General features: G+C 39.4%; 1 protein-coding gene across 3 annotated transcripts in view; it reads left to right on the forward strand.

Moving 5' to 3' along the window:
* plod1a (procollagen-lysine, 2-oxoglutarate 5-dioxygenase 1a) overlaps positions 1 to 14354 on the forward strand; it is a 44627-nt gene extending 30273 nt beyond the window's left edge. The window contains exons 10-20 of one of the 3 annotated variants that reach the window (XM_028453049.1): positions 232 to 353; positions 2533 to 2637; positions 2981 to 3106; positions 3571 to 3712; positions 3804 to 3917; positions 5223 to 5288; positions 6803 to 6907; positions 7244 to 7390; positions 12082 to 12207; positions 12409 to 12534; positions 13787 to 14354. In XM_028453049.1, the coding sequence (XP_028308850.1) occupies positions 232 to 353; positions 2533 to 2637; positions 2981 to 3106; positions 3571 to 3712; positions 3804 to 3917; positions 5223 to 5288; positions 6803 to 6907; positions 7244 to 7390; positions 12082 to 12207; positions 12409 to 12534; positions 13787 to 13942 (1335 nt within the window). In that variant the 3' untranslated portion in view covers positions 13943 to 14354. The remainder of the gene's footprint in view (positions 1 to 231; positions 354 to 2532; positions 2638 to 2980; positions 3107 to 3570; positions 3713 to 3803; positions 3918 to 5222; positions 5289 to 6802; positions 6908 to 7243; positions 7391 to 12081; positions 12208 to 12408; positions 12535 to 13786) is intronic. The other 2 variants (XM_028453051.1, XM_028453050.1) reach the window with 2 other exon arrangements.
* Positions 14355 to 14442: the final 88 nt, after the last annotated feature.

Below are 14442 nucleotides of genomic sequence, written 5' to 3' on the forward strand. Positions count from 1 at the left end.
TTAACCGATGCACCCAGAACAGCCCACATTACCCCCATTTTATCAACTCTTCATTGGCTTCCAGTCAAATTTTGCATGAAGTTTAAAATTAAAGAGAGAAAAATAAGATTGAAGTTTTTGATCTCAAATTTGGAGAGAAAAAAAAATGTCTTCCAGTAAATAGTTTCCTATGTTTCCGGGGCCTTCTGAGATACATCAGACAGTAAACCTATTTGTGTTTCTATCCTTCAGGAAGCTCATCATGAACCTCATGTCAGCACCTTCCTGGATAAACATGGAAGCCTTTATCAGAATGTCAAGTCCATCGGACCTGATGAAGAAATGGACAAGGCAGCCGCTTACAACCTGTATTTGTAAGTACAGTGCAATGAAGGTCTGTGTGAAAAACAACTTAATGGGAAAACAAATAAGATTTATTTCTGTAATGCAGTTTCAGTTTAAATTTATTCACCTGTTTTTTATACCAACTTACTCCTGCGCTCAGGCTCGTGGGGGTGATACAGGAATCATCTTCAGATTAAGCTGTTAGGGTTTGATTCAGTGTCTGTGTGTCCGACACTGAACTCTACATCACTCTCAATCGCATTACATTCTTGAATAACAGCTCTGTCAACATTTAGGTGTGGATGTGAGCGTGAATGTGTAAATAAATATGGCTGATTGCATAAAATACTTTGAAAACTATACATTTACAAATCCAACCACGTTCCTTTCTCAAAGATGATGTTTCCCATTGTCCTTCCACTTTGTACTGTTGTCCTCTTAAACCAATTTTAGGAGCAATCTCAGACATTTTCTCTGCTTGATGCATGCTACTAACTTGACCCTTCTGAAACAGATTTAAGGGATACTCAGGTCAAATGACAAAGACAGCTGAAATGACTATAACTGTGTAAACTTTACTCGTGGGAATGAGAAGCGATTTAGAAGCTACAAATGCAATAAAAAGCACTTTAAATGCCTGCATGTTGACAAACTGATGGAGTGATTATCCAACAAAGTCACGTAACTCAAATTGATTTTATGATGCCAAAGGCATCTAATGGTTCCTATGGTAGCGTGGACTTTTTTGGGTGCCTTCCTTTTTAGCTGAAAGGCATGCGTGGCATCTGCAGTAAAATGGTTGATAGTGGCATCCAAATGCCGTGCCATGCACCGCTAGTTTCAAAGTCCGATTTGTAGTTTCCTGTGGCTTCATTTATAAAGCAATGCATGGGATCCGTACTAGAAGAGTGAAAATGTGCTTCGCCAAAAAAATAATCTGATTTATGAAAATAAATCCCTTTATTCACTTTATAAAGCACAGTTCACCCTAAACTTTGCACAGGTGAAATAACTTCATATTTGCCCCCTACACATCCATCCATCCATCCATCCATCCATCCATCCGTCCATTTTCAGACCCACTTATTCCTGTTTGTCAGGGTCTGCCGGTGCCAACCTACACATCCACATTCTACAATGAATGGTCAATACAAATGACCTCATGAATGGCTTTTGCACATAAACAAGCCTACTGTCCAATTGGATTTTAATGCTCCATTCCAACTCTTTTGCTTATACACCACCTCACTTGGTGCAGTGATCCACTCCCATGGCTCCGCTAACACTGCTATGCCGATGACACTCAGCTTTTCTTGTCTTTTCCACCTGATGAGACACAGGTCTCAGCTCGGATATCAGCATCTGTGGCTAATATTTCCACATGACTAGAGGAAAAACACCATCAACTAAATCTGTCCAAGACTGAGCTTAATGTCTTTTAAGCTTGTCCCTCAGTTCAACCACAGGTCAGTGCCTGGCTTGAATCCAATCTACTTGTGCACGCAAACTCTGCCAGAAATCTGGGTGTTATCATTGATGACCCGTTGACCTTTAAGGTTCATGTGGCTGAATTTCTCAGTTTTGTTGATATGTCCTATATAACATCAGAAGGATCAGACTCTACCTGACACAACAGGCCACACAGTTTCTGGTACAGGCCCTTGTGATCTCACATTAACTACCGCAACTCCCTTCAGGCAGCCCTCCACACATTTAACCCTCTGCAAATGTTCCAGAATGCAGCAGCACGTCTGGTCTTTAACCAGCCCAAAACAGCACATGTCACCCCGCTGTGCTGTTACTTTCTCTCTACTGGCTTCCAGTGGTAGCTCAAATCAAATTCAAAAACCTTACTTTGGCTTACAAAACAGTGACAGGTTTGGTTAAAGGTGTGGTCCGCAATATTGGAAAGCTAGCAGCTAGCCTGATTTGAGCTAGCAGGACCTCCTCTAAGCTCCACCTCCTCCCCCTCCCATATCCTCCTGAAGCATAACAAATACTTACCTGTCCAATGGAAGAGTAGCCCTGACGTGACGTCAGCATGACATGCGAGCGCTGATTGACTGAAATCTCCAAAACGACGATGGCCATATAAAGGCATATCATATTTATTTGAAGACTAAAAGTTGATATAAATGCATGTGTGTGTGTGTGTGCCTGCCTGTTTGTGTGGGTAATAGTGTATAATGTATCTTTCCTTCTTCTCAGTGACATGTGTCGGAACAATGAAGACTGTGACTACCTGTTCAGCTTGGACATTGAAGTGGTCATAAAGAATGAAGACATACTGAAAATCCTCATAGAATATAACCTGTAAGTACATTTTCTCCACTTGTAACACTCTGCTTTGCACAGATGTGTTTCCATTTCTGTATGTAGATCATTCTGTCACAATGATTAATATGTGTCCTCTCAGTTGCCATACTTGTTGGCAGTGCGCATGCTCCACCTGTTTGTTTATCTTCCCTCGCAAGTAGTTCCACGGATACAGCCGCGTTGTGAAGTTGTCATTAAACCAACTAAATACTTATCATGGGCTCCTCACACATTTCTACACTGTAGAACCAGCTCATTTTAATCTTTTAGTTTTTCTATTATGAATAGTACAAACAGCAACAAAAGGAGAAATAATAACACGTCTCTTTTTGACTTCCAGTCCAATTGTAGCACCCATGATAACTCGAATTGGTCGACTGTGGAGTAACTTCTGGGGAGCTCTCAGTGCAGATGGATACTACGCCAGGTCTGAGGACTATGTGGACATAGTTCAGGAGCGGAGAGTGTAAGTGGCTGAACTGGAACCTGAAACCACACACACCTCAAAACCTTACAATAAAACCAACTAACATAGGGTTGCACCTCTTGCATCGTTTCTTTTCCCTCCTCTTTAGCACTACTTCTGTGTTTTTCTGTAGGTTTGCCTAAACACATAATGCAAAAGATTCTCCTCTTCATGAGTAACGGTGAAACAAGAACAGAGTGATGGAATTAGTCAGATGCTTACAGTAGAAACAGTAAAACAAGCAACTGTTTTACATTAAAAGAAGGGATGACTAGGAGTTTGTTTTAGTAGCAGTCCTCTCAGAAAACTTTGGCTATTTTTGGAGAACATTTTCTTCTTTTAGAAAAAATAAAGTCCCACCTCTCAAAGAGCTGCTATTCTCTCTTTTTAGGAATGTACAATCCCTCTCCTTATGGTAGCTGCTTGTGGTATGCAAATTTCTTAAAGAGTGTGTTGGTTTTCAGGGGTGTGTGGAATGTTCCATATGTATCCAATGTGTACCTGGTAAAGGCCAGCCTCCTAAGGTCAGAGCTACAGGAGTTTGACCTCTTTACCTCCAAAATCTTAGACCCTGACATGGCGTTCTGCCACAATGTGCGCAGAAAGGTGAGTAAATCATTAAGCATGTCAGGTCTTACACATATAGATGGAAATTAGGCCCATGATAATATTGTTTAAACTGTGATTCTCTTCCCAGGGTATCTTCATGTATGTCACTAACCAGCACACCTTTGGCCGCATCCTGTCAACAGAAAACTACCAGACCACACATCTGCACAATGACCTGTGGCAGATCTTTGAAAACCCAGTGGTAGGACTGCCTTATAGAATCTGCTGATTCAGTTTACTGTGGTTACAAACAGTTGTAGCCCTTTATAGGTGACAAGTGGCAGAGCCAGATTATTTATCTAGGGGTGGCCAGCCACCGGACGGAGAGCATTGCCCACACAGGAGACGGAATAACTCATTCTCTTTTATATGTGTGTGACCAAGGAATAATTTATGGTGACCAGTGCTACCGTTGTTCCCCCCCTGTAGTCTACTGATAATTCTATTGATAACTAGTTTTATCATGAATGAGATTATTATTAAGTGGCTCCACTATGTGGTTGTTTACTCACAATGGTAAACAGTTAATTTTTTCTATTTCAAAGGTTTAAGTCACTGGGTTTTAGGATTTTAATTTGGTCTTTAAAGCTGCAGTTTGTTTAATCCTCTCTTCGGTCTGTTTTGAAACCGGAACCAAAACTGAACCTCCCTTACTGGTATTGTTTCTGAACTCTTAGTGACTTTTTTCTCAATATAGACTAGTGACAAATGTATGGACTTTATCTTGTGTTATTGGTGATTTTTCTGGTGTTTTAGAGACTCTAACATGAACGCACGTAACTGTCCGGAGCAACGCAGCTGCTGCCATTAGCTTGTACCCCAGAGAGCACACAGAGGCGGCTGTGATCACTGCTGACTACCGCTCTGAGTGGACTGACAACCATCACTCCGCTTCCAGACTATAGAATTAGTTTACCTTGAATAAGCTATACTTTTACTACCAAGGGTACCTGAACGCCCGTCGACCTGTAGAAAGATCTCTGATTGGCTGACATCCAGCGTCACGCTCCTGGATTTATAACCCTCATTTATAGAGCGCAGGAGACGGAGAATAGCTTCACTGTCCACTCAGAACACTTTGACTAAAATATGCTCAAAGATGATTATGGATTTTTGACCAAATGGTGCCAAAAAAAAAAAGTTACAAATTGCAGCTTTAAGGGATATCCCAAGTGTCAGTTAGAGGGGCTACAGTCATTGTTTTAGGCATCAATATGGTGGGACGAAGTGCTTTGTTTAATCATTTGGATCAAGCAGTTCTAAACATCGATGTTAATAGTCAAATTCATGTTCACTGCATAAAGTATTCTTCAGATGTCTTTAAAGCCTAATATTGATGATTTGATTGGGGGCCGATGACATGCGATATGCAGAACATAAGTGTAAAATTTAGGACAGGCCGGTGGGTGATGGTAAAATATGTCGTCTTTAATCCTTAAAGAATTAATAATGTCTTTCTTGTGCATCTGTGTGATCTGTTTGACTGTGTAATGTTTGATTCTTCCAGGACTGGCAGGAGCGTTACATTCATGAGAACTACACCCTAATCATGAAGAACAAGCTGATTGAAACCGTAAGTCTGAGCACCAGCACACCTTGGATTCATTCATTTAAAGCTGATAGGGACGTTCATTTTTTTAATTACCATACAGTAGATCAAATAATCGCATATGATTTGCTCAAAAAGATGTTAAAAGTTAAAATTGCCACTTTAATTTACATTATCAGAAAAGTTTTGTACGTTGCAATGTGGGATGTGGAGTCCAGTAGATGAATTCAGAGAGTATGGCTGTGTCCGAATATTCCCTCCTATCTCCTTTCCTATCCACTGTTCCTTCACTCCCGGAAGTGTTTAAGTGGTGGCCGTGATAAAGAGTGTCCGAGTTCTCTTTAAGCTCAGGAAAAGAGGCTCAATACTTCCTTTTTTTTTTTAGCTTTTTTAGCCGAGAAAACACTGATGCATCCTTTGCCAAAAGATACGAGATAATGCTGACCCACAATTCCTTGCAGCGACAACATTTAAAGGGAAATGCACACCCGACCGTTTACGGAAACTCACGATGACCGTACCAATGCAATAATATGCCTTGAACCACTTTAAATGAATAATCTAAAACCCATATCTTATTATATGTAAGACATATTATTATATTATAACTGGCATAAAACAGACATTCTGTGGTTCAATGAAGAGGGATCAGAGACATTTTTACTCACATTTATTCAACATAAATATTTGTGAGTGGAAGGTGAGTGCGAGCAACCATTTTCAATGTGACGTTCTTTTGGTTTCACTTTTGTTCCTCGTAGTCTGGTAGCCTCTTTTCCTTTGATTTACATTCAAACCGTGTGATTTTTTTTTTAGATTATATCAGCGGAAAGTGTTATAAATGCGCCTTTAGGAGTCAATTTTTGGAAATTCGTAGTTTTTTCACCACGGCAGACATCACTAACCTTCGCGGCCGTCAGATTATTACGTCACCTAGTGGAAGTGTGTCTGATTGTCAAAAGAAATGTGATGGCCTTTTCCTTACTCCTCTCCTTAACCCTGTGACGTTTTCCACAGGGTTAAGGAAAGGTGGATAGGAAAGGAGATAGGAGGGACTATTCGGATGCAGCCTGTTTTTTTTTTTTTACTTCATTCTTTAAGAGATTCCTGGTGTTTGCACCCAAGTGTCACAAAAGTGATTTCCCAACACGTTTCTGGTGTTTTTACGGCTTGAAAGTTGCGGCAAAATTGAATGTCTCACGGCGTGAGGTGAAATCCCAGGAAGAAACTAGAACAAATCTAATCACGGTCCTTCTTGTCTGGCAAAGAAATGCACAAAACAGTGATAAGAATGAAGTTAAAGCACTTCTATACATCTGTCTACGGGACTCAAGTCCACATCCCATAATGCAATGTGTGAAACCTTTCTGACAAATTGAGTGTTTACAGTCAAGTTCAAAACAAACTTTAGACATAGGAATGATCTTAACATTAGTGATATTAATTTAAAAAATACATATTAAACCAACAGTCTCAGGCTGCTTAGTTGTGATGTGATTTACTAATAATTAATTTACCTCTCTTCTTCTCTCCTCCAGCCCTGTCCTGACGTTTACTGGTTCCCACTTTTTTCCGATGTTGCATGTAACCACATTGTTGAAGAAATGGAGAACTTTGGGGAATGGTCTGGAGGGGCCAACACTGTATGTTACCACATTCATTCATGCATTGGGTTGGGTGGGTTTATTCTGAAACAATGCATGGTCGGCCCATGTGCTCAGCATAGATAAGACATAATGTTATTAAGAAAAACAAAGGACATACTGTATGTCTACATCATTAACCAAGCACTTCCACTTTTCCTAAGCCTTCCTCAGATAAATATTACTTTTTTTAATCACAAATGTGCTACTCAGATGTGTTTTTGTTACTGGTTCTAATCATCCGCTTTAATTAATGCACTGGGGAGAATTTTTTAATGTAGCCAAGTCCGACACTTGCACAGCAGTGCTTGAGTCATGTTTTCTCTTCTTTATTAGGACAAAAGAATCCAAGGTGGCTACGAGAACGTTCCCACCATTGACATCCACATGAATCAAATCAACTATGAAAAGGAATGGCAAAAGTTCCTTGTGGAGTACGTCGCACCGATAACAGAGAAGATGTACCCTGGTTACTACACCAAGGTAAGCCCTCTGCTCATCTTCTATTAAAAAAAGTCTCATGTTATAAACAAAGTAACTGTGTTCTTCTGTAGTAGTTTGTCTTCTTCTCCCTCCACTCTTTCTGTCTGACCATGGAAACACTCATGTGTGAGTTCTAAGTTGTTATCTGGTCACAGCAAGTTCTATTTAAAGGAGCATAGGGCAGGATTTGAGAAAAAATAAACATTCATGTTAAGTTTTTTTTTAATGCTAATGAGTGATGAAGCATTCTAAACCAAAGAGAATGAGTCCACATACATTTCTACCTATTGTCTTGAACAGATTGTGTGCTACATTTTGTACTGCTGGTCAGGGTGTGAATTTAGCGTCCAGTTCTGCAGACGTGGAATGAAATGACGCTGATGGTGACGTCAAATGACCATGGTGCGCGTTTTCGACGGCTTGGAAAGGCGTCCCACTACCGGAAATAAAGAAGAATGAGAAGAAGACGTCTTGGAGACTGAAAGAAAACTAGCACGGTGGACTAAACTACTGTTTGGTTCTACAGATGTACGCAGAGGCATGTGCACAAGTCTTGCAGTAAACAGTCACATGAACGGCGAGTAAATAAATAACCGTGTCACAGCTCGAGTGCGGATCGGGCTGCATTTTCTCGTCCGAGTCTGACTCGACAGTAAAAACTTATTCTTTTTTCAAAGAAACGACATATTTACGCTTGTTTGTGGTAAGCAGTGATTTTATTAACAAACAACTGTTAATGTCAACATCAGATCAGCACACAGGTCACAAGCGAAAGTGAAGCACAAAGACACAAGAGACCCATTGGATCTATTTACATAATCCATCTATCAAAGATAATCTATGTTGTTGTGCAGAAAAAGGAATGTTTCAACAGTGTATTCCATTATAATTGTCCTCTGCTCCATTCTCCCTCCACCATGAATCACAGCTCTTACTGTTACAGATAAAGTTGCATTCTTCATCCTTCTACATCAGCTGTGGCTCCTGCAGCAGGAAAGGAAGAATGCTGAGCGCAAACGACACTATGTGACCGAACCCGAACGTCACTTCTAAATATCTGTTTGAACCTGATCCCGTCCGGTGCCGTTGGGTCCCATCACCGTTCGGTCGGGTATCCATCCTTTATCCACAGTATCAGCTTCGTGAAAAACAATCAGTTGAAGCGCGCTCCCATTGTGGCTTGGCTGATGGCTGCAGTTACACTAATCACCGTGGTGTCACTATGGAGTCTGATTTCCAGGTCCTGTCCTATGCTCCTTTAAACCACTCTGATGAGAGCAAATGTTCATAGCCTCTTGTGTTATTTTTCCAGGTTTTAATTAAGTTTTGTTGTTAAGGCTTCTCTTTTTTTAAGAGTTGTGCTCGTTCAGTGGATTCCAAATTTTTGCTGTTGGGCCCCTTTCTTAAGAGTGAGGAATATTTCAACAAAGTAGGTAAAAAATGTAGCCTTTATTGAAAAAGGTACAAATTGTTACCATTCTTCTTCAAAACCTGTAAAAATAACATAAAATGTGCAATTACATATTTAAGAAGATTAATAATATAATCCCGCACATGACCCTGAAATACAACAGAGGGTCTGAAAATGGATGGATGGATAATATATATATATATATATATATATATATAGATATATATATATAGATATATTTTTTTTTTTTTTTAATTTTGCATGCTCATTGTTCAGGCAAGCCATTCCAGTGCCGCATACCCCCACCCTTACCCCTTTCTCACAATGTCACGTCCCCCTAGTGGACACAACCCCAGTCTGGAAACCACTGGTATTTAATGTGCATAAGACTAAGTGTAGGTTGTACAATACACTTACCTTTTTTTATTTTTCTTGAAAAGGCAGCAATGATTTCTTTAAGAAAAATGTATAATGTGAGAATGAATAACAAATATATCATGTTTTCATGACTTCTAAAGTGTACGCACACCCTGGTTTGGAATCTCTGCTATAGAGTAATACACAGGTATTACATACCTGTGAGCAAGCTACAGTATGTTTCTACATTTTCTCGCAGTGAAAGTACCATCAAACTCCTGTAAACAGGAGCTGCTTTAGGGAAATGGGCATCAGGGAAACCCCCCCTATTTTGAAAACCACTGTAATCCCATACATACTGTTCATGACTAAACAGGGTTACCTGAAGTATAAGAGGTGCATTCTTCTGTAGAAGTGAGTCCTACTTTTAGGTTGAGGGTTTAATCATGTTCATTATACACTCAACAACAATATTAAAGATGCAGTCCGCGACTCTCAGATCCCTCCCTCCCACTGCTCTCTTGTCCTGCCTCCAAACTTTCCAAAGTCAATCCCTCAGAGGAGCTAACAAGCTAACGTTAACCAGACAGCAACATCACAGTAATATAACATGCTCTGTTAAAAAACATATTACTTCAGCGCTTCTCTCTCTTAATGTGCGCACATCTCAGCAGCAGCAACTGTGTCACTTACAGCAGCCCACACGGAGGCTGCTGCGCACACACAAACAGCACATGCACAACAGAGTAACAATTACAAATCAAACATAATGTAAATCAAGCAGCAGTAATTACCTTTCAAGCAGAAAAATAATCTTCTACTCCTCCAGGCCATACAGTGTAAAAAAGACGGTGCTCCAGCCCCGGAAAGGGGCGGGGCCTGTGAGCAACAGCTGTCAGACAGTCCATCAAACACAATCCTGGCTCTTTTTGCCTGGTCGCGGTGCATTCTGGCAATCTGCCAAAGGCTGCAGGAGCAGCAGGCGGGACTCAATGAGCCTATTTTTTTACACAAACTACTAGTTTGATGTAAAGCTGTCCTTACATAGTGACGGCTCATTTTAGTGATGCATTTATATATTGTTCAGTAAATTTAAAGCATTATTATAGGCTGTTTCTTAATATTTTCCACCTTTTTTTTAAACTTTCCAATTAGAGTGACTGGCTTTGATGGAGCATAATGATGAATATCAAAGCCATGCTGTTGGGGGTACATGGAGACAGTTTGGGGCACTATTTATTCTGAGGAGAAAATACTACAAAGCAGACGCTGAAATGCTCACAAAAATATCATGCTTAATAGCACAGGACTCATCCCTAAAACAGAAACACTAGAAGACAAGCTGGGAATAAAGGAAAGTATATATTAAAGAGTATATATTAAAAAAGAAATAGCTCTCTAAATATACTTTTGAAACATAATTAATATTGTGCAACATTTGAAACATTCTAACAACACAGTATCATCCAAATACAGTACTACTGTGTGAATTGGGGGTCCCTGGCGTTGAGTTTTCTATTATTGGCCGAATATGAAAAAAAGAAATACCTCACGTTTTCTGCAGTGTGCACAAATACTGCCCCATGTATTGTAAACATGTCAACAAAAACAGGTCCTTTATTGTCATGTTTGTTAGTGATGGTGAGATGAAGCCTCATTATAACACTCGAGCCAATTGGTTCGAGAAAGTGTTCATTTCATGATGCGTTATGTAAACACGAAACCATCGACTGCCCAGGTTTATAATCACAGACTGGATTGTAATCCAGTGGTTCCCAGTGGTTTTGATATCACAAATTTCTGGTGATCGCAAGTTACTTTTAACTCATATTTGTGATACAGTTTTCTGAGCAGGACTACAGTGACGAGATGCGACAGCTCAGATATTTTTATACAGTTTTTTTTATTTTTTTATTATTAACTTTTAAATATTATTTTTTATTTGATTATTATTTATTCATTACATTTTTCTGCTGTATTTTTTTCCAAAACTTTATATTTGAGGAAGTAAAAGTAAAATTATGAAAAAGAATAATTTAAAAATAAATAAAAAATATCATTTCTATTTAATGACTATTTTCTATACTGTATTTTCTTGAACTAGATTTATAATTGAGTAAGTGAAAGTATAGAATGCAGTTTTTTGAGATGCATGTGGTGTTTTAATTTGAAAAAGAATAATAATCTAAAAAAATGACAAAAAAATAATTTTTATCAGCCTTTTTTTAAAAAATCATTTTCTACACATTCTGGGCATCCACAGGGTTGAAAAACACTGTCATGATCACATAATGTGATTCATAAAACTTTTGTCTGTTGGGAATGACTATGACTGAATATATGAAATATATGAATTATATATTTCTCATGTTTTACCAAACTCGTACATGGCTGCATTACCTTTTCTTTTTTTTTTTTTTTATTAGACTTGGGGTGTTTTGACATGTGCAGCCAGGTAACTGAGAGTAACACTGGGTATGTTTATCCTCCCTAATGGTACACGTCTCTAGTCTGATTATAGAAACACCAGCTGTGACGTGTGCAGGTAATCACGCCAACACGAGTTGTTTGACTTTACTTAGAACAGTTACTGCTGTTTGTATCTGTAAGATCTGTAAAATATATGTCACACCTGTTGTTTACTAAGATGTCATCACTATTGTGTGTGTGTGCCTGGCAACTATCACAGGCCAAACCACCAGTCAACCCATCATACATACTGTATTTAAGGCAGTGGGAGGAAGTACACACACGAAAACACACACAGATAACGAGAATGAAAATGTGATTTTCTCATCAGGTGGCTGACTGACACACGAGTCAGTCATTGAAATACAACCTCTGGATTTCAGAGTGAATCTATGGACTCTGTGTGTGCGTGCGTGTGTGCGTGCGTGCTGACCAACATGTGCTCTCTCATCAGTGTTCCACTCCTTTGAACTTTGTGGTAAAGTACAAACCTGACGAGCAGCCACTGCTCGTCCCTCACCACGACGCCTCCACATTCACTATTAACATAGCTCTCAACAGGAAAGACGTTGACTACCAGGTAAATGAGAAAGGTGATGACGATGGTGACGATGCAGGTGACATGCACTGCTCTTCTTCTCTGCTTCTCTTTTCCATCCATCAAAGTGAATGGCAGAGGGAGAGCTTGGCTGATGCTTGTGTGCGTGGAGCAGGAGCGAAGGCAGCGGGAGCGCGTGTGTCAGAACGCTTGCATGACTTTTTTCTGTCTGTGTGTTTTCAGGCTCAGTTTGATTTGGCCTTTGTAGTTAGGTATAAGCCAGATGAGCAGCCCTCTTTGAGGCCACACCACGATGCCTCCACATTCACTATAAACCTTGCTCTCAATGAAGGTGGCCTTGACTACGAGGTGAGTGCTAGCACTGCACATAGTTAGTCTCATTAGTAGACGTTTGCATGGACACGCTGATCTACGGCCATGTTTAGTGGCCTTCGTCTCAGTTCTCACAGGACGTACAGAACTGGATTTATACAGTAGATTACACACAAGAAGTAGAGATATTTGTGTCTAACAGATTATTTTCTTTGCTGTAACTCTGGTTGTTGAATTTATTTCGATATATAATATAGACATACTCATTTAATTTAAAAAGTCAGTATTACAATCTAATTCTAATAGCTTATATTTTTTTAGGTCTATTTAAGGATATTTTCAGATTGTGAAAGAAAATCAGTAAATGCACACAGTGAGAACATGTAAACTATTCAGAAATAATGGACTCATGAGGTTTTGAGCCACCCTCTCTAATAGGGATGGGACAATACATGGAGTTCACCATGCATGATGGTTGTTCACTAGATTGATATACAACATTTTTGGAAAGACAAGACCAAATTTTTTTACAATCACCTTTCTTTTTAATTTGAACTTTGTCTGTATGAGCTTTAAGAGTTTCAAACTGAATGTAAAGAACAAAAACTATGACATAAACACGACTTTTCCGACTGTATAAACGGCATGAGGCTGAATCCCAACTCTAATCTCTGGAGTGCAGTCGGTCCTACTACCAGCATGTGGCTTTACATTCATTTCACAGTGTTTTAGACGTTTCCTCTGTGTCATCTCTGCATTTTCACAGTATGTTTTCATTGCATGAAATCAAGAGGCTAAAGTGAGCATTCATGGTTTTTTGTTGTTGTTGCATTTCATATTTTCCTGCATCTCAACTGCGTTTGGATTTCCTGATAAATCCTCAAGTTGATCAATGTGACTGATTTACATTCAATATGTCAGATGCAGGATGCAACGAAGAGCTTACAACTTAAAAAGCCAAAATATAAGGAAATCCAAGCACATTAAATGTTCTAATATGTACAATATGTGATTACTTTGTATTAAATCTAAATGTTTGTCATGTAAGTCTGGATGGAAAGATATCACTTCACATGCATCAGTGTTTGTAGATATAACTTGTGTTTGTGTGGTAAGAACAGATTCAAGTCCAGAATGTGAAACACTAGTAAATGCTGCATTTTGCTCATATCATGGATCCTAGTAAAACACAAAAACAAGCATTCTGAACAGCTCTAGGAGTTTGATCATGAAGTGATGTAACAGCGTTTTGATGTCAAAGCCAATGAAATGTACTTTGTGACTACAGGGGGGCGGATGCAGGTTTCTCCGGTACAACTGCTCCATTCAGGCTCCTCGTAAGGGCTGGGCTCTCATGCACCCGGGACGTCTGACACATTACCACGAAGGCCTGCCAACCACTGCTGGGGTTCGATACATTGCTGTGTCCTTCGTGGATCCATGAGTCAAAGATGAAATGTTCAATGCTCAACCAAACCCGACAGGACACGCGTGGAACACATTCTCAGAGAGATGTCCACACCTACAAACATATACTGCTCCTGTTTGCTCTGATACTTTAGAGATTATCAGCATGGTTAAGTTTTCTATTCCTTGGTTTGACTTCATTGAGCTGATAACCGATGCTTAACATCTTCAAAGCGGTTTCTTTCCCAATTAGAAACACTCCAAAGTCAGTAATATTTATTGTTTTTGTCTATTTGTGTACACTCAGACTTGAAACTACGTATTTTAAAATTTCATATTGGAATAAGAGACCGTTTTTTACTGATTGCTAAGGTTATGAAAGTGTTGCATGCTCACAGTTGTAACTCTGGCTGTAAATGTGATTTGAAGAAAATAAACCAGTAAAAGTGTATGATCGTCAAAGATCCACCCATTGACTATCCATCAACAACACATACTTAACTGGCTACATCAAGTGATTGTTTTCCATCACCTTTT

The sequence above is a fragment of the Gouania willdenowi genome, chromosome 7, assembly GCF_900634775.1.
Source record: "Gouania willdenowi chromosome 7, fGouWil2.1, whole genome shotgun sequence".
Classification (NCBI taxonomy): Eukaryota; Metazoa; Chordata; class Actinopteri; order Blenniiformes; family Gobiesocidae; genus Gouania; species Gouania willdenowi.